Source organism: Macaca thibetana, chromosome 18, assembly GCF_024542745.1.
Source record: "Macaca thibetana thibetana isolate TM-01 chromosome 18, ASM2454274v1, whole genome shotgun sequence".
NCBI classification, from domain to species: Eukaryota; Metazoa; Chordata; class Mammalia; order Primates; family Cercopithecidae; genus Macaca; species Macaca thibetana.
In genome coordinates this window covers 34,196,252-34,222,894 of record NC_065595.1, presented here as the reverse complement: position 1 = coordinate 34,222,894, position 26,643 = coordinate 34,196,252, and the positions used below count along the sequence as shown (strand labels likewise).

The window sequence follows — 26,643 nt, the reverse complement described above, 5'->3', positions numbered from 1 at the left end:
CAGAACCCACATTAATGAACTTTGGAAAAAAAGTAATATATTTTATTTTGTAGGGCAGTTTTACGTTTACAGAAAATGAGCATAAAATACAAAGATTTCCATCTACCCTGTCATCTCCACACCAGTTTGTCCCATTATTAACATCTTGCATTGATGTGGAGCATTTGTTACAATTGATGGGCCAATATTGATGCATTAAGTAAAGGCCATAGTTTACATAAGGTTAATGAATGTTTAGATTCTTAGTTTTTGTTCAAGTGAGATGAACCTAAGTCTGTAGTTTTCCATACCTTTCTCTCTATATCTCTTTTGATCCATGTCCTCACCCCGGCCAGTCCTGTGAATGTGGCATGACATTGCTCTTCTCTGGCTCTGCTGGTGTGGATGGTAGCCTAAGCTCCTTTCAGCTCTAAAATGCCACAAGCCTCTATTTCAAGTTCCTACCTCTCTCTATTATCCGTTTGTCTGTTTAATCTGTTAACATTTACGATGGAGGTGATCCTGGGAGGAAAGGTCTGGGCTGCTTTTGGGGTGAAGGGAGAGGGATTCGAGAAGAGCAGTTCTCTTTCCTTGGATTTTGTGTCCATTCAACACATGAAAATTTATTCAGTCTTCATAGAATCTGTCCCCGCCCCTTTCCCATTGCAGCACCCAGGAGAAAGAGGTTCTCAGAAAACATCCACGTATGTGCCCTGTGACTTCCTGTCACCATAATGACCCCTCAGGTTAAGGAAGAGTGAAATCTGTCTTCATCTCACTCCCAGACGCTCTCGGGTGCCTCCCAGCCAGTACTTTTCTCCCTACAGCTCCCCCAATCCTCACCATCACCTGCAACCTCACACCTGGCTCCTTCCTCTCTCTCCTCCCCAGTGCTCTGCAGGCCATGGGAAGCTCCTCCCACTTCTGGGAAGTGGGAAACAAGATCCTTCTCTTGCAGGCATTGTCCTGTCCTCACTCCCTTTGGCCCTCAGTTACATGCCCTATTCAGCAGTCTTCAACCTGGCAAATAACATGTCTCTACCCACACTTAACCACCACTGAGTGGCCTGGGATTTCCACCCTGGTCCCGCAACCAGTCAGAGCAGCTACTCTTTGGTCTGTTTTAAATATGGAGCTTCCGTTGAACATATCGTCTGATGAAGAGCCTACTCTTGAGCTTCCTGCGCTAGCTGCTTGCTGTGTGACTTTGGGCAAGTTACTTAAACTCTCTGTGCTTTGGCTCCTTCATCTATAAAATGGGGATAATAATGGTATCTGCCGCATAGGCTTTTATGAGAATTTGATGAGCATAATATGTGAAGCACTTAACATGTGTCTCAAATATAGTGAGCATTATATTAATATTAGCTATTAAGATGATGACAATATTATTTGTTTTAAACCCTGCCTTCTGTTGGCTTTCTCTTTGATCCTCTTGGCTCTCCTCCCTCTCCTATTCCTAGATGGTTTCCCAGACCTTATCAATATCTACCATTCTCCTCTGGCCACTTCCTGCCATGGTCAACCACCAGCAGTCCCTGTCCAGCAGGGGGCTAGTGGCTGAGGTCTCAGCACCAAGACTTCTCAAATCACTGATAAAACAATTTTTTTCTGCATTCAGTTGGAAACTCTAGAAGAAAAGGCACATTGAGGCCACTAGGCTAGAAGTACAGACCCATCTTCCCTCCTGTTCATAAGCAACCTCCCCCGCAACACCATTCAGGTGCCCCTACCAAAACTACCTCTTCTACCTTCTAAATTTAGGACTAAAGTGTACTTTTCTCTCCAGGCCCTTCTGTCCAAAACCTCCTTTCTTAGAGACTCTATTTACTCCCTTTGTCCAAGGCTGAGATGGCCCTATCTGTTCCCTGAAACTCCCTTATCTTAACCTTGCTCAGGGCATTTGGGGATGTCTGTGGGTGGTTGATCCCTGGTGCCAGGCTCTGAAAAGGGGCTGGGAGTAATGGGAGTGCCTGTTCAGGATGGACACACCAAGGGTCCTCAGGAAGTAGGGCACCCATAGCCCTGTCCAAACTCATCCATTTGTACTCCACAAATCAATATCCAGAAAGGATGTACCTGGACTGAGCTGAGTTTGCTTGTACCAAAATTTTGGATGTAAAGGATTGTTTAGCCAAAGAACCAAGAAAACAACATTAGAAGGCTTTTGTTTAACCTACTTAAAAGCGAGAGTGTTTTTTAGACTTCGGTGCAACAGTTTGTATGTAAATAGCTTGTGCTAATTGCAAATAAGTCTTATCTCTTCTTTAAAGTAGACCCTGAGGGATTTTTATCTGGAAATACTTTGTTAGCAGTTACTCCAAAGCAATATAATTACTGTTCTCTCCAAACATTCTTTAATACAGACTGTGTCTGAATCAGGGGAGGAAAGAAGGAGCTGATATAAAACCTTGTCACTCACAAAGCCATCCTTATAAGGAAGAACTTTCGAGCCATGTGAGCCATCAATACCCAAGGGGGTGTGGGGAGGGAATGAGCTGCTCTTGCAAGGACTGCAGGAAAAGAAAAGGAGGTGCTGGGGGGACGGAACCCTCCCCTTCCTTTGTTTTCTTCACCCTGAGCCCTAATGAGGGGCTTGGCCAGAGAGAGGTGGCATTTCAGCACAAACTGTCTATCCTGGACCACAGGATGTTAGCAGAAGAGGTATTGGGGTGAGAGGTTGAGGGAGGCCCTTTTCCAGAAAAGGAGCTGTACACACTCACCATGCTGGCTGCCTGGTCTCAGCCTCAGGATTAGGACTGTTGGGATACAGAGTTCTGGGGCAGCTATAGGTAGAAGAAGAGCTTTCTGCTGGGGCCAGGACAGGAGGAGTTCACTCTCAGGTGCCAGCCCTGCACTTGCATGAGCTTGAGGTTGGGTGCCTTCTTACGTTTTGCACCCTGGGCCTTTGCTTGCCTCACCTCAGTCCTGGCCCTGCTTTCTGCCCTGCCACGAGTATGAAGACTTATTGAAACGCAAAACCTGTCCAGGTGTAGTGTAATCTCAGCACTCATGCCTGTGACCCCAGGACTTTGAGAGGCTGCTGGAAGAACACTTGAGGCTAGGAGCTTGAGACTAGCCTGGGCAACACAGTGAGACCCCTGACTCTACTTATTTTTTTTTAAAAAATCAGCCGGTCATAGTGGTGTACACCTGTAGTCCTAGCTACTTGGGAGGCTGAGGCAGGAGGACTGCTCGAACCCAGGAGTTCAAGGTTGCAGTGAGCTATGATGGTGCCACCGCACTCCAACCTGGGCGGCAGAGGAGACCTTGCCTCAAAAAAAGAAAAAAAAAAGGCTGGGCGCGGTGGCTCATGCCTGTAATCCCAGCACTTCGGGAGGCCGAAACGGGTGGATCATGAGGTCAGGAGTTCAAGACCAGCCTGGTCAAGATGCTGAAACCCCGTCTCTACTAAAAATACAAAAATTAGCTGGGCGTGGTGGCACGTTTCTATAATCCCAGCTACTCGGGAGGGTGAGGCAGGAGAATCGCTTGAACCTGGGTGGCAGAGGTTGCAGTGAGCCAAGATCACTGCACTCTAGCCTGGGCGACAGAGCAAGACTCTGTCCCGAAAAAAAAAAAAAAGAAAAAGAAAAAGAAAAAGAAAGCAAAGTTCAGGCCAGGGTAGGATGGGGTAAGACTTGGAGGGAGTCACCCTCCTGGAGGCTTCTCATAGGCACCCATCATTCCTTCCTCACAGTAGACAGCAGGGATGAGGGCAGTAGCCAGGCTGGGCACAGCAATCAGGAGAGAGAATGCGGCAGGAAGGCCACCTTTCCAGACCCTTCTCCCCAGGCCCTTGTAAGGGGGTTTCCCCTCTCCTTCACCTGCAGTCTCAGCATGGCCTGGGAGGCAGAGGGCCGACTGGAATGCATCAAGCAACAGAGCTTGCCCAGGGCCCCAGCATCCCCTAGGGAAAATCAGTGCCCAGCCCAAAGAAGCCATCTCATCCTATAAAAGTACGGAGCTGGGATCTGGCTGATGAATTTGGCAAGACTCCCAGCCCCCTCCCTCTCCCTCTCCCCAACCACACACCTGCTCCCACTTCCTCTACTGCTGCCCCAAGGCCTGCTCCCGAGGGGTCCCATCCGGGCACCCAGGGTGTGGAGGGCCCCCATCAGACAGCCAGGAACAAGCCCGGCCTTGCCCCGTGTGACCCTCAGTGAGTCAGAGGCCCTCTCTGGTTCTCCGTCCTTGCTCCTGTAACGCAGAAAGGCTGCACTGGCGCGGGGCCTCATCCCACCCTCTTTATTCCCCCTGTATCTCCATAAACAGCATGGCTGCCTCTGGTTTCAGGAGGCTCCCGTTGGGTGAAGAGTAGTCTCTGCTTTCTCGCTGCTACCTGAAACTCATTATTACATTCTATTTCCTTTGAATACACCAGTAGCAACTGTTTTGTTAAAAATGGAAGATGTGTCAGACGTGTGTTTTTAGGTACATGTTTCCAAATCTGTGGCTGTAAGGGTTTGAGGTAGCTATGATAATACATAAAGTATCCTTATATACACATTTGTAGTTATTTATTTATCTAAAGCTAGGACGTAGGAACTAAAAACTGGAGATGGCTCCATTTAAATTCAGAGATTAAACTCATTTGTTCTGGAAGCTCCTCTTAAAGAACCACAAAAGAATCAGAAACACTTAAATCCACTGGGCCTAGGTGATGAGCGATGTCAACAAAGTGTTGCAAGATGAAAGAGGATGGATGAGATGAAACCGATTAGCAGAGAGAAGAAAACTGACACCTCTTAGCCTGCGGCTGAGAAGCCATGGTGAAGGAAGTTTCTTAAGAATTGGAAGTGCCAGAAATCTCTAAAGGGTGGAGGACAATGAAGAAGCTGAAAACAGGAAGATGGGTTGAAAGTTTAAGGAGCAGTTAAAGACTGGGATTCCTTTCCCACCCTCAACCAGGAACCTACTCACCTACTCCCATACCCCATATTCCAGAGACATTTACTCTCTGGAGAACTGGATCTGAGGCCCTGGGCCTGGGGACAGTAGGCTCAGGGGAAGACGGCAGTGTGGGGCTGCACAGCTGGCAGTGGACGTGAAAGTCCTCACTCCGCGTCTCAGGCCACAGCACGCACCCTGCTCCACACTTGCTTCCCAGATGTTGAAAACGTGTCTGGACTTCCATAAAGACATCTCTGTATGGGTCTTCATCTGGGGGTGGGAGGCACTGGCCTCTCCTAAGAGGCCTGTGAGGCCATTTTCCCTGGTGCCCTTTGGCATGGACTAGGCATATGGCTTTGGGGACAGAGGGTGGGGCAATTCCGCAGGAGGCCAGAGCAGTGGCGTCAAAGCACTCAGCTCTCTGGGGGCAGAGTCCCACCTGTGAATGACCTAGAACTGGAGGAGTGCCCTCAAGCTCTCTTGCGCATATACTGGTAGCCTCATACTGGTAGCTGCTGGATCAAAACCCAGCAGCCCAGGATGAGCTTTCAGTGCAGATACTCAGTTGTGAGTAAGGGTATTTGCACGATGAGCTGGAAACATTAAGGCACACACACAGGGTTTTTCCAGAAGAGATAGGAAGAAGGATGAATTCAGTCTCTCCAGTTACTAGAGTCATCTCCCTGGACTGGGGAGCCTCCTAGGGAGCCTTCTGCCTTGGGCAGGCTGCACGGTCAAAAGCCCAGAGCTTTGGGAGGGCTGGAGGCATCAGGAAAGACAAGGTTAAGGTATGGGGGGAGGGGAAGTAGGGCCCTGGCTGGAATACCAGGGAAGAGGAAACAGGGGATGCTGGAGTAGTGTTTACCTTTATTATCTAGACCTGGGGCAGCCCTGTTTCATCAGCTTGTTTCTGAGGCTGAAGTTTTCTTGGCAATAGCCTGGCAGTCTCTCTGTCTAGAGTGCTGAGCTGGTTCCAAAAGACAGCAGGATCTCTTGGAGAGGAGAAAGTCTCAGGTTTCAGATTTTTGTCTTTGTTAGAGTCATAGTGGGACAGAACAAGAAAAATAATGAGAGTGCATCTAGTTACTAGAGTTACAAACCTAATAAGTAGTAGGGCTGAAACTGATAATGACCATTAACACTTCCTAAGCCCTTACTGGGTGCCAGACACTGTGTTAAGCTGGTTACGTGAACTGCCTCATTCAGCCTTATAATAATTCCATGACATTGGGATCATCTCCAATTTTCAGGGGAAAGGGAGGCAGAGGGTAGTTCTATAACTTGCCCAAAGTACACTGCCAGGAAGTGAGGCTGGGATTTGAACCCAGACTCCAGAACACTCAACTCTTACCCTAGGCGGCTCCCCTAGGCCCCAGGTCTCTGAATCACAGTTCTTGGCCTTTGGCTTTACTCCAGGAGTGTCCAGGGATGCACAGAGGGATGCAGGGAACTACAGTCAGTCCTCCATATCCTTGGGGAATTAGTTCCAGTACTCCTGCATATATCAAAATCCACGGATGCCTAAGTCCCTGAGTAAAGCCCTCAATCACAGGCTTTGCCTCTATGGATATAGAGGATCTCTGCACTTTCACTTCTACCAACCTGGTCTAGACCACTCTCATCTCATGCTAGGGCTATCGCAGTAGCCTTCCAGCAGATTTCCTGCTTCTACCCTATAATCGATCCTCAATACAGCAACCGCAGTGATCTAGTTAAAATGTAAGTTAGACGATGTCATTCTCTGCTCATCCAATAGCTATTCTCTGCTCATCCAATAGCTACCCATCTCTTTCAGAGTACATGCCAGAGACCTTCAAGTACCTTCAAGGTTCCATAGGACTCATCACTGCTCTGGCTTTATCTCCTACTGGCTTGCTTGACCTCATGCTGCTTCTGCTACAGTGGCCCCCCTGAAGTTTCAACAACATTCCAGGTTTATCTTTGCTGTTCCATTTACTTGGAGTGCTTTCCTCTCAGATGTCTACATGGCATCATCTCATATGCATTAGGGATTTATTTATTCAATGTCAAGTTTTTACCACCCTATTTAAAGTTGCAAATATCCCCCATGTTTCTCTTCCCTAGTTTATTTTCCTTCATTATGGGTTTCCATATGACATATCATACACTTTATTTGTTTGCTTACATCTGTTTCCCCTAGTTAGAATATAAGCTCTGTGAAATCCAGGATTTTCATCTCTTTTGCTTGCCACTTTTTCCCCAGCACTGACATGTGAATGAATGACCAGGGGTAACTTCTACTGAATGGCTCTAGGCTGGACCAGGACTCCTGGTGTTGTCCTTCCTCAGCCCCAACAATACATAGAAGCTCCCTGAGGCAAAGGGTTCCACGGATCCCCTGAACAATCTTCTCGTCTATCCACCCCAGGGGTGAGCCCAGGGCCACTGTCGCTTAATACACAATGTGCATGCCCCAAGAAGGGTTTGAAATCTGAAGTTCCCAAACTTGGGAATTCCATTAAAGGGAGAGCTGGGCTGCCAGAAGGTTAGGCAATAGGTCTTTGGAGAAATGATTCAGACTGGCTAAGGGGCTCTTGGGCAATAGTTGAGGGATCAAGAAGAGTATCCTGATCACAGATGATTAGGTTGGGCTTCCTCAAGTCCTTGAGCTGGGATGAGTCTCATCATAGAAATTTTTCTAAGCCATGAAATACACTCATTTACCTACACACATCCATCCACCCACCAGCTCTCCATCTGTCCATCCACCCATCCACTCATTCATCCACCCTCTCACCCATCTATCCATTTATCCATTCATGCATCCAGCCAACCAGTCAGCCAATAAGCCAGCCAGCCCCCCAGCCACCCATTCACTCATCCATCCACCCATTCACCCATTTACCCATCCATCCATCCACTCACCCACCCATCTATCTACACATCCACCCATTTATCCATCCACGCACCCACCCCTTCATCTATCCATCCACCCATCCACCCACCCATCCATCCACCCATCCAACCATCCACCCATCCATCTATCCATCCACCCATCCAACCACCCACCTACCCATGTATCCATCCATCCACCCATCCAACCATCCATTCATCCATTCATCCACACACCCATCTATCTACCCTTTCACCCATCCACCCACTCATCCATCCATTCATCCACCCACCCACCCATTCATCTATCCATCCACCCATCCACCCACCCATTCACCAATCTATCTACCCATCCACCCATCCATCTATCCATCCACCCATCCAACCACCCACCTACTCATATATCCATCCATCCACCCATCCAACCATCCATTCATCCATTCATCCACACACCCATCTATCTACCCTTTCACCCATCCATCCATCCACCCACCCACACACCCATCTATCCACCCATCCCCCCATCCACCCATCTACCCATCCAATCATCTATCTATCCATCCATTCACCACACATGCACTTAGTACCCACACTATGCCCTGGGCCTTGTGCTAAGTGCTGGGGTTACAGAGATGAGTGAGACCTAGCTTTTCTCCTTAAGGACTCACAATCCAGTTAGGAAGACACATGAGGAGACACACAATTCCAACATACCTCTCATAGATGTGGGTGGGCTTCTAGTTTTGTCTTGGGGGAGGGGTAATGGAAATGTTTCCTGGAGTGATTGGAGGCCTTAAGTTGAGATGCAAAGAATGTGATGCATAGGGAAGGAGCTTCCAGAAGGCTGACTAGAGGGGCCCAGAACTCACCCCCTCCACCAAGAACAACCAAAACAGCGAGTAGATAACCACATATCAAATAGAGCTTCCAAGAGAGAACACTAGAATTCAACAAGGAAGTGACAGGGAACTTCTAAAGCATGGAAGGAGAGGGCTGGGATTGGCTCAGAGCCAGGAGGGGAAAAGGTAAGCAAGAGATCCCCAGTGGTCCACATTACACTGCAGTCCTCATCATGGCAGAGTGCTTCAGCCCTCATGGGCCCTGAGACAAGTATGAAGAACTGCCTGGAGCCCACGCAACTGCATTGCTCCAGAGATCGTGTTCATACCAGGTCCACACACCCCCGAGACCAAAGCAGCTGCAGCACAGCACCATCTTAAGAACCCAGCCAGCATCAGACTACATCCTGCCCCCGGAGTCCAACAACCCCTGCATCTCCACATCCCTGGATACCCACCCACAACCCCCACATCTACCCAGAGGGCTGCAGCATTGCAACAATGGCTGGACCCAGGAGTGTGACCAGGTCCCCAGCACTCTAGCCCACGTAGTATCCTATATCTTGGGGAATGGGTGATGCAGCATGCCAAGGAGTCTCCCCTGGGGACAAAGGGACCTGAAGTGTGTGCTCCCCAGAGCCTGAGGGCCACCTGCCCTGGACTGCTGCCACTGCCCTTCAGCAGCAGAGCAGCAGGTCATGATCTCACTCAGAAGTGGGAGATAAAAAAGTTGTTCTCTAGGAGGTAGAGAGTAGAATGATAGTTATCAGAAGTTGGGAACGGGGTTGGGAGGAATACAGAGAGGCTGGTTCATGGGTACAAACATGCAGTTAGATAGGAGGAATATGTTCTAGAGTTTTATAGCACAGTAGGGTGACTCTAGTTAACAGTAATTTATTGTATATTTCAAATTAGCTGGAAGAGGAGATTTGAAATGTTCCCAACACAAGGAAATGATAAATGTTCGAGGTGATGGATATGCCAATTACCCTGCTTTAATCATTACAGATTGTATACATATATCAAAATACCATATGTACCCCATAGATGTGTATAATTATTGTGCACCAATTAAAAATAAAGAATGTGGGCAGGGAGTGGTGGCTTATGTCTGTAATCTCAGCACTTTGTGAGGTGGGTAGATCACCTGAGGTCAGGAATTTGAGAACAGCCTGGCCAACATGGTGAAACCTTATCTCAACTAAAAATACAAAAATTAGCCGAGTATGGTCGCCTGTGCCTGTAATCCTAGCTGTTTGGGAGGCAGAGGCATGAGAATCACTTGAACTCGGGAAGTGGAGGTTGCAGTGAGCTGAGATCGTGCCACTGCACGCCAGCCTGGGTGGCAGAGTGAGACACTTCTCGAAAAAACAAAACAAATAATAACAAAAAAGAATGTGAAGCGCAGTGCCTGGTAGAGTGGAGGAGTGGATGGGTGGCAAGGAGACTTCAGGTAAAGGTCAGCCCTGGCAGAGGACAGCAGAGAGGACAGTGTGTATGGCATTGCTGGGGGCCACCCTGCTGGGCACAGAGCTGTGGGCGACTTGCCCAGATGGAGATAGCCCAGGTCCAGGGACTTGGAGGACCAGGTAGGGGGCAGGGGCTGGGGAGGCCTGTGGGTAAGAAAGTGCCCCGGAATGGACCAAAAGTATTAATGAGTTTAATGGAGCTCTCGAAGCAATTGTTTCCTCAGATCTCAACAAATCCTCTGAAGAAAGCCGAGCCGGTAGGGCAGGTAAAGGATGACCAGAAAGCTGGCTAAGGTCCTGGGGTATGTTGTTGAGCCAGGCCAACACTACCCCGTCGATGGTAAGCCAACATTAATAGGACACGCCAGCAGCAGGATGGTAACAGGTTCCTCCTGTACCAGCGGCGGCCGAGTCACCCACAGATGCCACACTCTGCAGTGAGAGCCCCATGTATCGTATCTCTTGCCAGAAGCACAGGGCAGAGAACCAGTTTAGACTCTGGGCCGCACACATCCCTCCAGGTCCTGTCAGAGAATGGGAAGGCTGAGAGGAAGCAGTGGATTCAAGGGCAGGACATCCTGAGAGGCCTCCTGTGGGGCTGAGTGTGCGCCCTGCCTCCTGGCTGCCCTTGAATCAGAGGCAAGCGACTGGGGCTCCAGCAGGGCTATGTGAGAGGGGATGTGTCCGCATATGGCAGACAAGCTGCCTGCCCCTTCTGGAGATGTGGCTGGGGTGAGATGGGCTGGCCCTGGTCACAGAGAGGTGAGTGGCCTGAACGGCTGGAGTGTGTCAGAGCGAAGGGTGCCCGAGAGCCTCTTGTGGAGTGTCTCAGATCCTAAATAAGAGGATAGAGTGGAGGGTGAACCCGCACAAGCGCTTGTGAAAGTCTAAACACCTGTCAGGTCTGGAAACAAAGACACCAGCCATAATAGCAGCCCTCGGACAGGAAGCTGCCTGCTGCCTTCACTACTCCTCCTCCCGCAGTAGTCTGAAATCCTGGCGCACCAACAGGCAGGAGGAGGAGGGACAGGGCAAGGCAGGGGAAGAGAGGGGAGGTTGACTCACACACACACATATGCACGCACACACGACACCCACATTCATGTACACACAGATTCACATGCATGTGCAGCACAACCACACACTCATACACACACACACGCACACAGATTCACATGCATGCACACACCACACTGCACTCATGTGTTCTCACACACACGCCTTCACACGCCCAGATACACATGCATGCACACTCCGCACCCACACTTGTGTACACACACACATATTCACATGCACGCACACACACCTGCACACTCATGTGCGTGCACACACATGCTCTCACACATATTCACAGGCACACATACACCCCCCACACACCCATGCTCATGTATGCACACATGCATAGAGATTCACATACAGGCACACACCATGCACTAATGTGTACACCTACACAAACACCATACTTGCACACTACATAATACACTCACTGCACACACACACATGCACACACACTCACACCCCTCCCTCACTGTGGGGCCCACCTGTGATGGGACTGAGCCAGGAGATGGCAGGAAGCTCAATTTTAAGTTTGATGTCTTTATCTTTATATTGGGGCTGGACATTTAAATTACAGAATGGAGATGGATTTCATGACTTAAAGTGTTTGTTGGACTTTTTATTACCTACTGGAGTCCACAGGAGTTGTGAGGCTTGTCTAAATTTTCATCTAGGGACAGGGGGAGAACCAGTTCCACAGAAAGAGATGGAAACAAAGCTGTTTAATGATGCCATCTTCCCCTTCCCACACACCCCAGTCCTGCGTGTTCAGCATGGTGGACATACTCATTATCTGGTGTAGGCACTGAATTAAAACTACATACACGCGGCCGGGCACGGTGGCTCAAGCCTGTAATCCCAGCACTTTGGGAGGCCGAGACGGGCGGATCACGAGGTCAGGAGATCGAGACCATCCTGGCTAACACGGTGAAACCCCGTCTCTACTAAAATACAAAAAAAACTAGCCAGGCGAGGTGGCGGGCGCCTGTAGTCCCAGCTACTCGGGAGGCTGAGCCAGGAGAATGGCGTGAACCCGGGAGGCGGAGCTTGCAGTGAGCTGAGATCCGGCCACTGCACTCCAGCCTGGGCGACAGAGCCAGACTCCGTCTCAAAAAAAAAAAAAAAATAAATAAATAAAAAAAAATAAAACTACATACACATGAACTCATTTAGTCCTCATCATAATTTACAAGGTGGGCATTATTATCATTCCCCCGTCTTACAGATAAGGAAACTGAGGCCCAAAGAGAGAAAATAATGTGCCCAAGTTCTCACAGTTGCGAAGAGGCAGAATGGGGATTTAAACCCAGGCTGGTTGCCCCAGAGTCAGTGCATTTAACCTCTCTCCAAGAGATCTCTGAGAGGGGTCTGAACTTGCCTCAGGGTCCTGAAGCCTCACTGCGAGTTTAGACCTTTCTGGGACAGAGGGTGCAGGGACAGCAAAGCGGCAGAAACACTGGTCCTGGGGTGCCCTCCTATAGGGCTATTTTCCAGCCTGACCCACCTTGTTGCTGTCCTTTTCTCTGCAGGAAAATCAGAAGTTAGGTGCTGATCTCTGCAAAGTCTTGCTGTGACTTCGTGACTGCCGATCAGGGAGAGTGTGTGTGCATGTGCGAATCTGTGTGGGTACTCAAATGTACGGTTCGCCTGCTGCCTCTCCAGCAAGGTCACATTCCCCTTGAGGGTAGAGACCAGGTCTTCACTTTGTTCCCAAGCCCCTCTCAGCTCTCAGTCCAAATCCTGCCCACAGAGAGCCACAGATTATAATCACCAAATAACCTGAATGACCCTGCTTTCTCTCCCGGCCTTAGAGTGCCAGTGACGAGGCTGTTGCAGGTGCTATCCCTATCACCTTTGTGTCCAGTCCTGACTGTGTTAGCACAGGCTGGGATAACCAGCAGGAACCTGCCAATGCGTTCTCTGTAAAGTGATGGAAAGAATTATCTACTCTTCACAGGCTTATAAATCCCCCAGCAAAACACTTCCTCCTGATGTTTTTCTCCATTTGCCACTGGATTTATTGAAACTGGGGAAAATCATACACTTCTTAGCAAGCAGATGCTAAGATGAATTCTTTATAGGATATGGTTGGTAATAATTTAATTAGCCCAGCTTTTTTGGGGAAAAGTGTTAATTAGTTTTTGCTTAAAATACACCATCTCGATGCCCTCTCCTTCTCCACTTCTATCCCCTGGGTGAAGACTCAATTTCTCATCCACACTCGACAGCAAGTCCCAGCCTGATCACTACTGTTATTACAGAAAAAGGGAATACAAAAAGCTATTTTTGGGCTGCCACAGATTATGACACAAGCTAATTATGATCACTGTAGGTTCAATAAACTGGGGGTAGGGTGGGGAGCAGGACCCCATGAAGTTCTCAGCGGCCTGCTGGCCCCCAGTGCCAACTCCAGAGGCTTTGGAGGGCTGCTGACCACCAAGATGGAGGGCAGAAATGTGAGATCGGGGCATCTCAGTGAGAGGGTGGGGGCTGTAGCCCCTCAGACAGAAGGGAAGAGGTCTCTCCAGGTGAGCCCATCCCCCTGCTTCTTGTCCAGCCACCTGCCGCAGTTGAAGATGGTGGCCACACCGGTGCTGGTGTTGGTGACCTCCACCTTCTCCACCAGCCAGCCTGAGCAGTAGCCGCTGCTGTCGTGCTCCAGGCGCACCTTGCGCAGCTCGCCCAGCTCCAGCGTCTCCAGGAAGAAGCGGTCTGTGCTGCCTCGCTCGAAGAGGTTGCGCATTTTCTGCTTCAGCTCCCGCTTGCCTGTGTCTCCGTTGGCCCCAAAGATGGTCACGAAGACGTTGGCGTCGGTGCCTGCCCCTGGCTCATAGCCTGTCGTCACGATGACTTCGTATTTGACGGGCACCAGGCTCTGGACCTTGCTGGCAAAGCTCTCCGTCGTCTTGGTAACTTCGAATACCTTGAAGTACTTCCTTTTCCTCTTGAGCGGGATGAGGCAGTCGCAGTTAAAGAAGTACCTGGCAGAGACGTGGGAGAGAGGAGGGGGAGGGGCTAAGCAGACCCCAGCCAAGGCTGCTCCCTCCCCGGATCCCCTTGCTCATCCATAAATGGTCCCTTCCCAGGGTAATGGGATATTGGAGCTGGAAATGTTGGGTTAAACTGTGAGTATGGATTCTTGTTTAACTTAAAATTCGCCATGGACAGGCATCTCCATTCTTCCAGTTGCTTCCTGATTCCTCTACTTCGTTTTTCTTTTCTTTTTTTTTTTTTTTTTTTTTTTTTTTTGAGACGGAGTCTCCTTCTCTCTCCCAGGCTGGAGTGCAGTGGTGCAAGCTCCGCCTCCCAGGTTCACACCATTCTCCTGCCTCAGCCTCCCAAGTAGCTGGGACTACAGGCACCCGCCACCATGCCCGGCTATTTTTTTTTTTTTTTTGTATTTTTAGTAGAGATGGGGTTTCACTGTGTTAGCCAGGATGGTCTTGATCTCCTGACCTCGTGATCCGCCCACCCCGGACTCCCAAAGTGTTGGGATTACAGGCGTGAGCCAGATTCTTCTACTTCTTTTTTGCCCCTCATACTCCATATATAATCCATAAGCAAATCCTGTTGACTCTAATTTTTTTTTCACCATCTTGGCCAGGCTAGTCTGGAACTCCTGACCTCATGATTCACCCGCTTCAGGCTCCCAAAATGTTGGGATTACAGGCGTGAGCTACTGTGCCCAGCCGACCCTATTTTTAAGATATATCCAGAACCAGCCCACTTGAAAACTATCCAGTATCTATCTGCCCTGCTGCTACTTGTGTCTAAGTCACCATCATCTCCTATTTGGAAATTATCAAGAGCCTCCTAACTGGTCTTCTAGCTTTTTGCTACCTGTGGTCAATTCTGTAGGCAGCAGCCATGTGATCCTGTTGAGATGTAAGTGCAAGTATGACCTTCCCCTGTTCAGAACCCTCCAGTAGCTTCCCATGTCAAGTAAAAGCCAAAGACTTTACAATGGTCTGCAAAACTCCTCGTGATCTGACTCTTCTCTCCCTTGTGTTTTCCTTTATTTTTTTAAATGTATTTTTAATTTTTATTTTCTTTAGAGACAGGGTATCAGTTTGCTACCCAGGTTGAACTGCAGTGGTGTGATCACAGCTCACTATAACCTCGAACTCCTGGGCTCAAGTCATCCTCCTGCCTCAGCCTCCTGAGTAGCTGGGAATATGAGCATGCACTATCATGCCCAGCTAATTAAAAAATATATATTTTTGTAGAGATAGGGTCTCACCATGTTTCCCAGGCTAATCTTAAACTTCCGGCCTCAAGCAATCCTCCTGCGCTGGCCTCCCAAAGCACTAGGATTACAGGTGTGAGTCACTGCACACAGCTGTGCTTTCCTTTCTCACCTGTCACCTGCTCTTTTCCAAGCTCACTCCCATCTGCAGATGCTCTTGCTCCCTCAAAGGGACTGGTTAATGTTTGTACCTGGTGGTGTCACCTTTAGAGGAAGTTGCTGAATCCAGAGTGACAAGTTGCTTCCTGATTTTACTTCGTTTTTCTTTTCTTTTCTTTTTTTTTTTTTTTTTTTTTGAAAAGGCAAGTGGTGCAAGCTCCGCCTCCCAGGTTTGCCTCCCAGGCAAAACAAGTGGAAATACGACTATTAAATTTGTGCTCCCAAATTCCTTACACTTGACTGAGTTGAACTAAGAGTTTGTGTATATATGCATATGTGTGTGTGTGTGTGTGTGTGTCTATGTGTTCACAGACTGCAGAGTACAAGGGGAAAGAGAAAGTCCTCTACCAAAGAAGCCATCACAAGCAGAAGCAAGTCTGGAGCCAAGAGAATTGTCTTGGACCAAGAAGTCCTCCCAAACCTTCTCTTGAACATCCCCAATTTTAGACTCTGGGTAATGACAGTGAGTTCAGGAATTATAAAGGAAAAAGTCAGACAGCATGGTGGGAAAATGCTGCACATGATGTGAGAGGGCATGGTTTGCCCCAGCCCTGCCACCTACCACCTGCATGACCTTGGACAAGTCACATCTCCTACCCAGATCTTGATTTTCCCATTGGCAAAGCTGGAGGTTTGTACTGAACAATTGCTATGGTTTCTTCCCACTCCAAATTGCTAATATGCTAACACCTTTGAAAACAAGCAGTCTTGGTGCTGGCTAACAACTTCAGGAATGCAACACTGAAAAGGTGTGCCCAATGGTGCAAAATCAAACCCTATTTTAGATGAACATTCTTAACAGAAAAAACAAAACAACAACAACAACAAAAAAACACCTTTGGTTTTTTGCCTGCTTACGCAACTCCAGGACTTTGCATTCTTGAATCTCATTAGCTCCCACAACAACCCTGGGCATCATCCTCCCGTTTCATAGGAGGAGGAACTGAGACTTGGAGAAGAAAAGTCACTGCTTAAGGTGACCCAGAGTCAAAGCCTGCCTGGCCCTGAAGAATAAGCCATTTAAAGACATTTGCAGGAAATCCTTATTCTGTTTTGAGATTGTCTTCCCCCAATTTATCACTTGATAAATTTGGATTGTTGTTACATACTACAATTTCTTAGAGGAGGATATATGTGCATTGTTTTAAAATTCTCTTAAAATGCATTTCTTTATGCATATGCCCACTAATATGCATAATTCTATATAAATACAAAAATCATCTGATCCTATACATACTTTTCTAAATGTACTTTTTTTTTTGCTCCCTTTTTGCTTGGCTCTCTCTCTTCTTCCTCTCACTTCAGCATCCCTTCTCCTCAGATAACCCATGTAACAGTTGAGGGTGTAGCCTGCCAAATTTCCCTCCGTTTCACCCAACCCTGCACAGACCCACGTGTACATAGACATATGGGGATGTCAGTGTTCCCTTTACAAAACGGCATCACATAAGACATGTTTTCCTGTGTCTCGATTTTCTCACTCAATAATACTTCCTGGGAATTGCTCCAAGTCATCTGGTATGTATTTAATTCATTATTTTTGATGGCTGAAAAATATTCCCTGGTGTAGATATAAGGAAATGTTTTCTGATAGACATAATTATAGGATCACCAAAATGTGGGCCCTACAGACTTACACAAAGCTCTGGCTTTGGAAGGACACGCAGCGGGCTGCTCCTGCTAGAAAGGGGGGAAGGTGTCCAGCCAGAGTAAAGGCAAAAGCAGAGAAAAATGAGCAGAAAGAACTGATGCATATTCAAAACTATGTATAAGTGCACATCTGTGAACACTGTGTATCAGAAAAATGCCACAGAGAATGGGGTCACCAAAATGCTCATCACGGTGGCCACCTCTGATGGGCAGGGCTGTAGGGAATTTTTACTTTCTTTTACATACGTTTCTGTATTATTTGAATTTTTATGGTTGTGTATTAGATATGCTACTGGGATAAACAATAAAGGTGTTTTCAGTTAAAAAATAAAGGTCTTTTTGTATTACTTTTCACCCAAATCCTGAGGCTATTAGTGATGAATGAGAACTGGTCAGGAAGGTCAACAGCACATGCAAAAGAGGGGTCAGAATGGAAATAGTTGGGAGATGGATATTTGGAGTTATTGCGTATATGAGAGATTGAGATTAAATTCATTTGTAATTCATGGAACTCCACATATGGCTAATGTGGTGGCAGGAAAGGAATTGTGGATGTTACACACAGTGTTAAGCAAGTGGTTTTATAATACAGAATGTAGGTGCCTTCTAGAATGAGACCATGTGAATTGTCACCACAATTAAACATGCCTACAAAGTCCCCCTTCTGGACGAAAGTGATATTTCTGCAGGAGACAGGTTTTCATCCAGCAGAGACCACAGGCTTGAGAACTGCAGGCAGGCAGGGGTGAGCTAGGGCATGACTTCAGAGAGCTCCTAGGCTGACACCCCTGCCATCGTTCCTCTACCCTAGACCCTATAGAGCATCCAGCTCTCCTCCCAAAGGGCAACGTGAAGCACAAGGAGGAGAAGGGTAACTGCTGGAGGCCACACAGTTGACCAGGAGACAGTGCTAGTATCCAGGGGCCTGGAACCCCTGCAACCCCTTCACTTCAGGAAGAGCCCCTTCCCCACAGATATCTCTTCCTCCCCCTCCAGCTCTGGTGACAGCCAACGACAGGCTGCATTCCTGAGGCTGGAGGGAAAGATGCTTCAATTAGGAGAGGTTTCTTCTTCCACAGGATGGAAAATTCTACAACTCGAGCCCAGGACCGTGGGACGGGAAGCTTACAGTTGGGCCTTTGCCTTCCTTTCCTCCTAAGACAGGAAAGCGCCAGGTGGTGCTGAGAACTCTCTCTCTTGGCCAACATTGTGGGATTAAGGGTAATGTGAGGGTGACTATTTTATTTTGTTTTGTTTATTTTGGGAGGTTTGCAGAGGAGCAGTATCAGCAGACACAATCCCTGTGAATGGGAGGTAGTACTGAGCCGTGGAAAGGGCTTAGGCCTGGCCCTGACTTGCCCAGTGAGTCATTCACTTTTCTGGGATAGTCTCCCAACTGTCAAATTCTCATCAGTACTGGTCCTAGCAGGCACATAGAGCAACTCCTACAGGATTGATTGTACTTGAGCTGAGCTTTCTCTAAAAGAGCAGCAAATAATGCCATAGCTCAAGAGGGAAGTTGCTATGAACAGAGTTGTATCTCCCCAAATTTATACGTTGAACCTGGAACCCCCAATGCAATGGTATTTGCAGATGGGGGACTTTGAGAGATAATTAGGTTTAGATAAGGTCATGAGGGTGGGGCTCTTATGATGGAATTAGTTCCTTTACATGAAGAGGAAGAGAAACCAGATCTCTCTCTCGACCACGTGAGGACACAGAGAGAAGGCGGCCATATGCAGGCCAGAAAGACAGTCCTCCGAGAACTTCACCATGCTAGAACCCTGATCTCAGACTTCCAGCCTCCAAAGCTGTGAGAAATAGCTTTCTGTTGTTTAAGCCACCCACTGTCTGTTATTTTGTTATGGCAGTCTGCCAAATTCCCAAGGAGTTGCTTGGTCTGGGGGAGCCAAATCCAGGGAGCTGCAGGTTGGACGAATGTGGCTTTGAGAAGCTTGGGCTCCTGAGGGCCAGAGCACGTAGCTGAGGGCTCTGCCTGGGTCCAGCCTGGCTACTGCAGACAGAGGTTACCTGTGCAGACAGAGGTTACCTTTCCTTGTACAGGGAAGGCTTTAGGGTGTGGTATGAGCAGGGCCAGCCCCAGGGAGAGATGCAGATGTGGAGGGTCCATGGTGGTTCTGGCCCTGTGAGCTGTGTACTCAGCTTTCACTTACTCTTTGGCAAGCCTTGACCTTGGATTCCCGTTTCCAACCTACCCTGCCTCCTTCTCAGCACCTTTCCTGCCTTCCAGAGCCTCAGGGTTCTTTCTGGCTTCCAGTTTGGCTACCAAGGGGTTTTAATTAGACAAATTGATGACTGTGACTATGTTGCCCAGGTAACTAAGACCCTTAATCTTCCAGAAATGCCTGAGTCTCCAGAAGGTTCCAATGGGAGAATGCAAAGCCCCTTATCTGGGGTACTGTGAGGCAGATGGACCATTGGATTACCCTACCTTGTCTCTGGTCCCTACTCTGCCCACATGGATGGTGGGTTTTCACTATGACCGTGTAAACAGCAGGCTTCAAAGCTGTGTTTCTTTGTTATTTTAGATTGAGGGAAGGGGAAGGCAAGGGAAGTCTCTGCTCTCTGGCACTGTTTGACTTTCTCAGTATTCTTCCAAGGAAGCATCCCTGGATTCAAAGACTAGATGCACCCAAGGTCATCTGGCCTACTCCCCTGCCTCTGACAGTAGATGCATAATCCCGATAGCTTCAGAACCATACAGGTGTCTCTTCCCTTCCTGCCTTCTAGGCCTCCTGAATGGGGTAATCTTGACCTTGAAGAATATACCTCCTCACACCCTGCTCTCTTGCCCACGTTCCAGCTCAGTCCCTGCCCTATGCTGAGGGAGGGGCACTTCCTCGGGGAAAGGCTCAGTACATACACATTGCCATACTCCATCTCGGTGATGGTGATGGTCTTGACATGCCAGACAAGCTCCCTCTTGGGGATGAACCGGTCTTCCCTGGCGAGGTGGCCCACGCAGAGGGAGGCAATGTCCCCCAAGTAGACGCTGTCAAACTCAAATGTGTCTGTGGTCCCCCTGCAGGAAACAAAGGTGTGGTCTTTGCCCACTGGAGCAGGTAAGCATTTGTTGGGGGCTTGCTGCATTCCAAGCACTGGGCCAGGAACAGGGATGGGATGGCAAGCAGGACCTCACGGCAGTCCTGGGGGCTTTGAGGGGTTCAGTTCAGTTTGGGACCAAGACAATCACAATGAAAAAGCCCCACTAGCTGCCTGGTCCAAGCACCAGAGAATGGCGACAACGTTATGCAGGATGGAGATGGTGAGGGTGGTGAGACTTGGAGAGCAGAGGGAGGAGGGGAAGGGAAGAGTCCCCTGAAACAGACATGTCTTAGCAAAGTCATGGGTGGGAATAGTGGGGTATGGAGGTACAGATATTTCTGGGGGAATGCTGGCTTGGATGGAGTTTGGGTTCAGGGAGGGAAAAGCTAATGGAGAAGGTAGGGGTGCAGGCGGTCTGCTGGGGTCTGTAAGTGCCAGTCTAAGGAGTCCAGACTTCATCCTGATGTGGAGATTTGAAGAAAAGGTTGTTATAAATGGAACATCTGTGCCCCAGCTCCCCCAAATTTATATGTTGAAACCTATTCTCCAGTATGATGGTATTTGGAGGTGGGGCCTTTGAGAGGTGATGGGGTCATGATAGCTGAGCCCTCATGAATGAGATTCATGCCCTTATAAAAGGGGCCCCAGAGAGCTCCCTCCCCCTTCTGCCATGTGAGGACACAGTGAGAAGATGGCTGGCTATGTACCAGGAGGCGGGCCCTCACCAGACACCAGATTTGCTGGTGCCTTGCTCCTGGACTCCCGGCCTCTAGAACTGTGAGAAATACATTTCTGTTGTTTCTAAGCTACCAGTCTAATGGACTAAGAGAAAGATGTAGCAGAGTTAAGGGGGAGGTAGAGGCTGTCTCAGCAGTGAGGAGATGAAGTGGGCATCTGAGCAGTTCAGAAGTGGCTCTGATGGAAGGTCCTTGTCTCTGTAGACATGAGGCAACGTTTGCAGTGAGTAGCACTGTCCAGCCACAGGGTAGGCTCCCATTAAATGCAGTCCCATGCTTTCCCTTTCACCATTGCCTATTTAGCCCCTGGGCACTTGCACAGGATCAGCACACTGCTCAGTAAGTACTTGCTGGTTAGGCCCATTTGTGTACCTATGGCTCCCACCCAAGAGGGAGATTCTTGGGGTCCTCCCTTACCTACCCACCCCCCACCACTTCCCATGGGCCTCCCCTTCCTACTTCCTAAAGGCGCGCTGCCTAGAAGAATTTTCCACGAGAAACTCTTTGGATCGGTTCTTCCTGCCCTCCAGGATGAGCCAGACGTTCTCCCTGGTTTCGCCTCTGTTGCCCGTTTCTATGACGATCTCGTAGGCTGTAATGGAGGAGGTGGGGGAGGGTCAGCACAGGGGAGGCCGTGCCCATCATCAGGGCGGGAGCAATAGGGCCACAGCCTCTGGTCCTTCATTTGGTCTTAGGCTACAGCCTGGGGGTGGGGGAGGCAGGTTAAAATCACCACGATTGAGATGTTGTAGGTAGAACCTGCCCAGATTCTGGGGTTACAGTGAATGCTCTCATTTATTTATAGTAGCAACCTCTTTGCAGGCAAATATGGGAGCCACTGGGAATGCAGCAGGAGGTGGTGGTGAACACTCAGCTACAGGGCTGAGATGCAAAATGGAGATTGGTGCTGAGAAGGGAGAAGAAGGAGGGCCCAGTGCAAAAGCAAAGGGGAAAGACCCAGGCCGTCAAAGCACCCCGAAGACCCTTGCACTTGCTCCAGCAAGCAGTCTCGCTCGTAGCTTGTCTCGGTGCCATTCCATCTCACCCTGCTGTTCCCTCAATCGTGTCTGCACAGGCATGCACTCCTGCAACATTGGTTAAGTAGGTGCTAAGTGCCAGGACTGGACTAGATCCTGGGTGACACTAGAACTCAATCTGTAGCCCCAGACACAAACACTGACTGTACCATATAGCAGAATGTGACAGATAACCCTGCAAAAAAGAGCCAAAGTACCGTGGGGTAAGAGGAAAACCTGGCTCCCCATTTCCTCTCCCACTTCATGTCCTAGTACTTTCTCTCTTTCTCACTCCAGCCTCTCTGCCTCCTAGCTGCACCCAGAGCACTTAGGTATGCTCCACCCTAGAGCTCTGCAATGCTGTCCTGCCTGGAGTCCTTCCCTCTTTCCTTCTCCCTCCCCCACCCATAGTGGCTTGGCTCACTGGCTCAGCTTCTCATCCTTACTCAAAAGTCATGTCTCAGAGATGTCTATCCAACCACCCTAATTAAAATTGCAACCTGATCCCCCTAAGCTGAGATACTGAGGGTGTGTGGCACGTGATCCAGGCTCACTCCCCAGGGACCAGGCCAGGGATGGAACTGGCACCCTGGAGGACACAGTAAGTATCTGGCTCGAGTGTCTCCAGACATAGACCCCTTGCTGCAGTACCTCAATGACTGGCAGTCTGGGATTCTGGATCCAAAGGGGTAGCTCTGTTTCTGTGCCTTTATCTCAGAGACATGATACAAATAAAGAAGAGGAGAGATGGCCATGCCTGTGGCTCAATGTAGCACCAATCCCAGCCCCCCAGCCACCCTTTTGCAACTTTTCTCAAGGAGAAATCTCTGCTACCTGAAACAAGTAGAGTGAATCTAGGCAAAGAGACAGGCAGACTCTGATGGAGGAAGAGATCCACAGAGAGTGCATCCTTTCTGCAGTAGGGAAGGGTTCTGCAGCCCAGGACAGATTCCAGCCCAGGAACCCAAAGCCATCCCAGCAAGGGAATCACATTGTTCAGTGGTTCAAACCACTGCCTTCTGCTTTCCCATGGGAGGCAATGGTTTGTTCCGCAAACAGGTACTGGTGAATTCAAAGGGAGATCCTGGGTGTGGTTAGGGAAATGGTTTGTCAGCATCAGCGAGGGAGGCAGGGAGCACTGGGAACCTGCATATCACCGCGATGGACTCAAGTAGGAAGTGTGAGAGATGATGTGGGTGGCCTGTCCTACATGGATTGAAATGAATTCTTTCCTAACGGTCCTAAGGATAAGGTAGAGAAGGTTTGTAAGCAAGGACATTTAGGTAGATTAGAAACAAATGTTGCTAGTCGCATCGGTGGCCTTTCGAAAGGAAGTTTCAATCAGCATATTTTCATCTTGCTTTCTTTCCCAGAGGAAGTGGCTTGATAAAAATGTAGAAGGCATGATTCTCAACTTTTTTCACAGGTTGCTGGGAAGGAGCAGATGAAACAGGATCAGGAGCTTGAACATTCAGGGCAGGTAGAAGTGATGAACCCCATCTAACAGAGATCTCCCGTGGGGCCAGCACACCCAAGGACAAGCCCCACTGGAGGAAGGCTCTTGGCAGTCATGCAAAGGAAGAAGCACATGGAAGTCACTAGCATAAAGAGGCCACCAGCAAAGCTACTGTGAGCTTAGGGGGCATGTGTCATAGTTTGAAAGGCAAGACAGGAGAGGAGCGAGCAGATCCCCCTTGAAATCTTGCCTTCATCCTGGGCATGGCATCTGCAGAGGGCAACGAATGAGCGACACAGGTTGTACCGAAAGGGGAAGGGGCAGGATGCAGGGAAGATTCAATGTCACATTGTTCAAGGAGCTGCATAATAAACAGATGTTTAGTCTCGAGACAAGAACTACAGGGGCATGTAATGGCCATGGATGAATGCTAGGAGCATAGTTGGGCTTCCAGTGGGCATTTGGATTTCACTGTCTCATGTTTCAGGACCATTGTTTATGTTGGGGAGCTCCTACCATGTGGGTTGGATGGGGCTGAGAGTCCTGGACCTGGCCAATAAGAATCCTCCCCAGGGAGATGCTCTCTTCCCTTCCATGGAAGCTATTAAGCTGGAACGGTATGGGATTGGAGCTGCGAGCAGCCAACTTCCACAATGTACTAAAACAAAGTTGACACATGGAAGGAAACAGAGCTGAGAGGAGAAGAAAGAGACATACTGAGATCACTGGAGCCTCTGGAGACAGCCAAGTCTCGGCTAGAGCCACCCAAGACTTCCAAGTTCTGGGAGCCAATATATTCCCTTTTGCTGGAGCCAGCTTAGGATTGGGTTTCAGGTACATACAACCAAGAGTCCTGACCACTCCTGAAACTTTCTGTTTGACTCCATTGGGACTACCAAAGGATGGATGCTTCAATAACATAAATATGAAGATGGATTTTCTAGCTGAACTGTCTGGTGAAGCAAGCAGTGAACGTTCCATCCCTGGGGAGCTGACCTGCAAGCTGGACTGTATTTTGGCTGGAAATGTTGCAGGTAAGGCTGACTGGGCAACCTTAAAAGGCTTTGAGTGGGAGCACAGGGAGTGGGAGGGGCTGCAGAGAGGAAGACATTGGCCCTGCCAGAGGATGTCCCAGCGAGAGATGTTTTTGTCCTTCCAGGGGTGTGTGTGTGTGTGTGTGTGTGCATGTGCACATGCATGTGTATACAAGCATGCATGTAAACACATGTGCATATGATCTTACTGTCCTGGCCTTTTTTCTGACCCTGGATCAATTACAATAGAATCTCTGGGAGTGGGACCCAGACGTTAGTATTATTTAAAGATTGCCAATGGTTTTCAGCTTTGGCTGCACATTGGAACCATCTGCAGAGGCAGATGCTCGGAGAGGGCAAGGAGCAGCTTCTAGAATTGCCAACAAGAGTTGGGGATAAAGGTAGAGAACAGGAAGCTAAATGAGATGGAGCAATCACTTAATCTGGAGTACCAGCCAGGCCTAATAAGGACAAGACATCCTGGAGCGGTGCAGTGGGCCTTCAACGTGTCACTTAACTTTTCTGGGTTTTTGTTTGCCTTATCCATGATACAGAGTTGTGAATTTGCACCCCCTCTATTTCACGGGGTGGGAGTAGGATTGCAAAGATCTATTGAGAACATGGATGTGGAATGCTTTCAGCCCCATAAAGCTCTGTTCAAGTACAAGAGAGTATTTGTCCTCACACACTGAGTGTCCAGAGATGCCTTGGGGTCAGTGATGTCAGCATGTAAGTGCCATGAGAGCAGAGTCTCTGTTTCATTGATTAGTGTGTCCCCAGAAGTCAGATTAGGGCCTGGCCCTTGTGGGTACTCAGTAAGAGTTTGTCACATGGTTAAATGAAGGTAGCTGAGGGTTGGCATGCTTGCCTCAAGCTGCATCCACGACTGCCTCCAGGCTGAACCTCTATCTGAGGACACAGGTGTGGCTGCCTGTCCCCTCATGGGCAGCCCAGATGGCATCACTTTGCTCTATGCAACCTCCCAGTAAAGAGGGATTGATTCAGGCCCTCTCCTGGCTATGCGTCCTTGCCCTCTGGTCTCCAGCATGCACACATCCTTCTGGAACCAACAGAAGGGTCACTTACCCTCTACAATCTCCCTGTCAATCTCACAGATTTTAGCAGAGGTTTGGCAGGGAATTTGTGAAGGAGACTCAGTGATTATGCTCCAAGCCTTACAACTCTCTACTTTCCTGGACACCAATAGCCTGAGGAATCTCTATTGATTATCATGGCACTTGTGTAAGGTGCGTAAAGTTTCCCTCGAACTAGATTGTGAGGCTGTAAGGACAAGGACTGTATTTTCTTCCATTCACTGAGCACCAATTGAGCACCTACTGATCCCCAAGGCCTGCAGAGCTGCAGAGGGCTACATACATGAGTGATGCTATCCCTAACCTGTGGGAGCTTTTGGATGTATTGAGAGACTAATGCATGTGCAAAGGACAATACAAATAAACTAGAGGCCACAAAGCCATATGCATCATTCATAGCATCTAAAATAAAACTGGGCACCCATAACTTCTTAGGAGTGCAATTATACAAGTTGGGAGTCTACCTTCTGAATTAGGGCAGGAATCCTCATACAGGAATTCTGGATAAATGGGTGCTTGGCCCTTGTTTGAATACTCCCAGGGACATAGTGCTCACTACCTCTCAAGGCAGCTAATCTCATCATTGAGCAGTTTGGATGGCATGGTAGAGATGAGTGTGGGTTGGTGGCCTCCTTTCCATAGCCTACAGTGGTCCCCTGGAAGGAGCTGCCCAGCCAGGGACTACATTTCCCAAGTGCCCTTGCATCTGGTGGTACCACATGACTAGTTTTCACTAATAGGATGTGAGTTCTATTAGGGGAGTGTGCCTTCTCCATGCTCTTTTCCCATTTGCAAGAAATATGGAAGCCACACATTAGAAATGATTGAGATACAGATAGAAGGAGCTTGGGTCCCTAAATCACTCCGTGGAAGACCTCCCACCAAACACACATACTGGACTGGGTATAAAAGGAGTGAAAAGTGTTTTGTTGTGTGAAGACACTGAGATTTAGGGGTTTGCCTCTTACTGAAGCTAGTGCTGCCTTAATAACTAAGATTGGAAAAATCCATTTCTTATATCAGGCTCTGCCTTTGATAAGCCTCTTCCAATCTGTTGGGCCCAGACCCTGGCATCTGTGAGAGGCACATCTCCCTA

At 48.7% G+C, this 26,643-nt stretch overlaps 2 protein-coding genes across 2 annotated transcripts in view; both read right to left on the bottom strand.

The window, feature by feature from the left end:
* Nucleotides 1-26,643, bottom strand: part of ATP5F1A (ATP synthase F1 subunit alpha) — a 541,488-nt gene that overhangs the window by 379,708 nt on the left and 135,137 nt on the right. The gene's annotated exons all lie outside the window — the stretch shown is intronic.
* The window catches only part of LOXHD1 (lipoxygenase homology PLAT domains 1), a 183,419-nt gene continuing 169,278 nt past the window's right edge, over nucleotides 12,503-26,643 (bottom strand). Inside the window, exons 39-41 of the mRNA XM_050767982.1 lie at nucleotides 21,407-21,539; nucleotides 20,029-20,187; nucleotides 12,503-14,070 (exon numbers count right to left, since the gene is read on the bottom strand). Of these exons, the coding sequence (XP_050623939.1) occupies nucleotides 13,590-14,070; nucleotides 20,029-20,187; nucleotides 21,407-21,539 (773 nt within the window). The 3' untranslated portion in view covers nucleotides 12,503-13,589. The remainder of the gene's footprint in view (nucleotides 14,071-20,028; nucleotides 20,188-21,406; nucleotides 21,540-26,643) is intronic.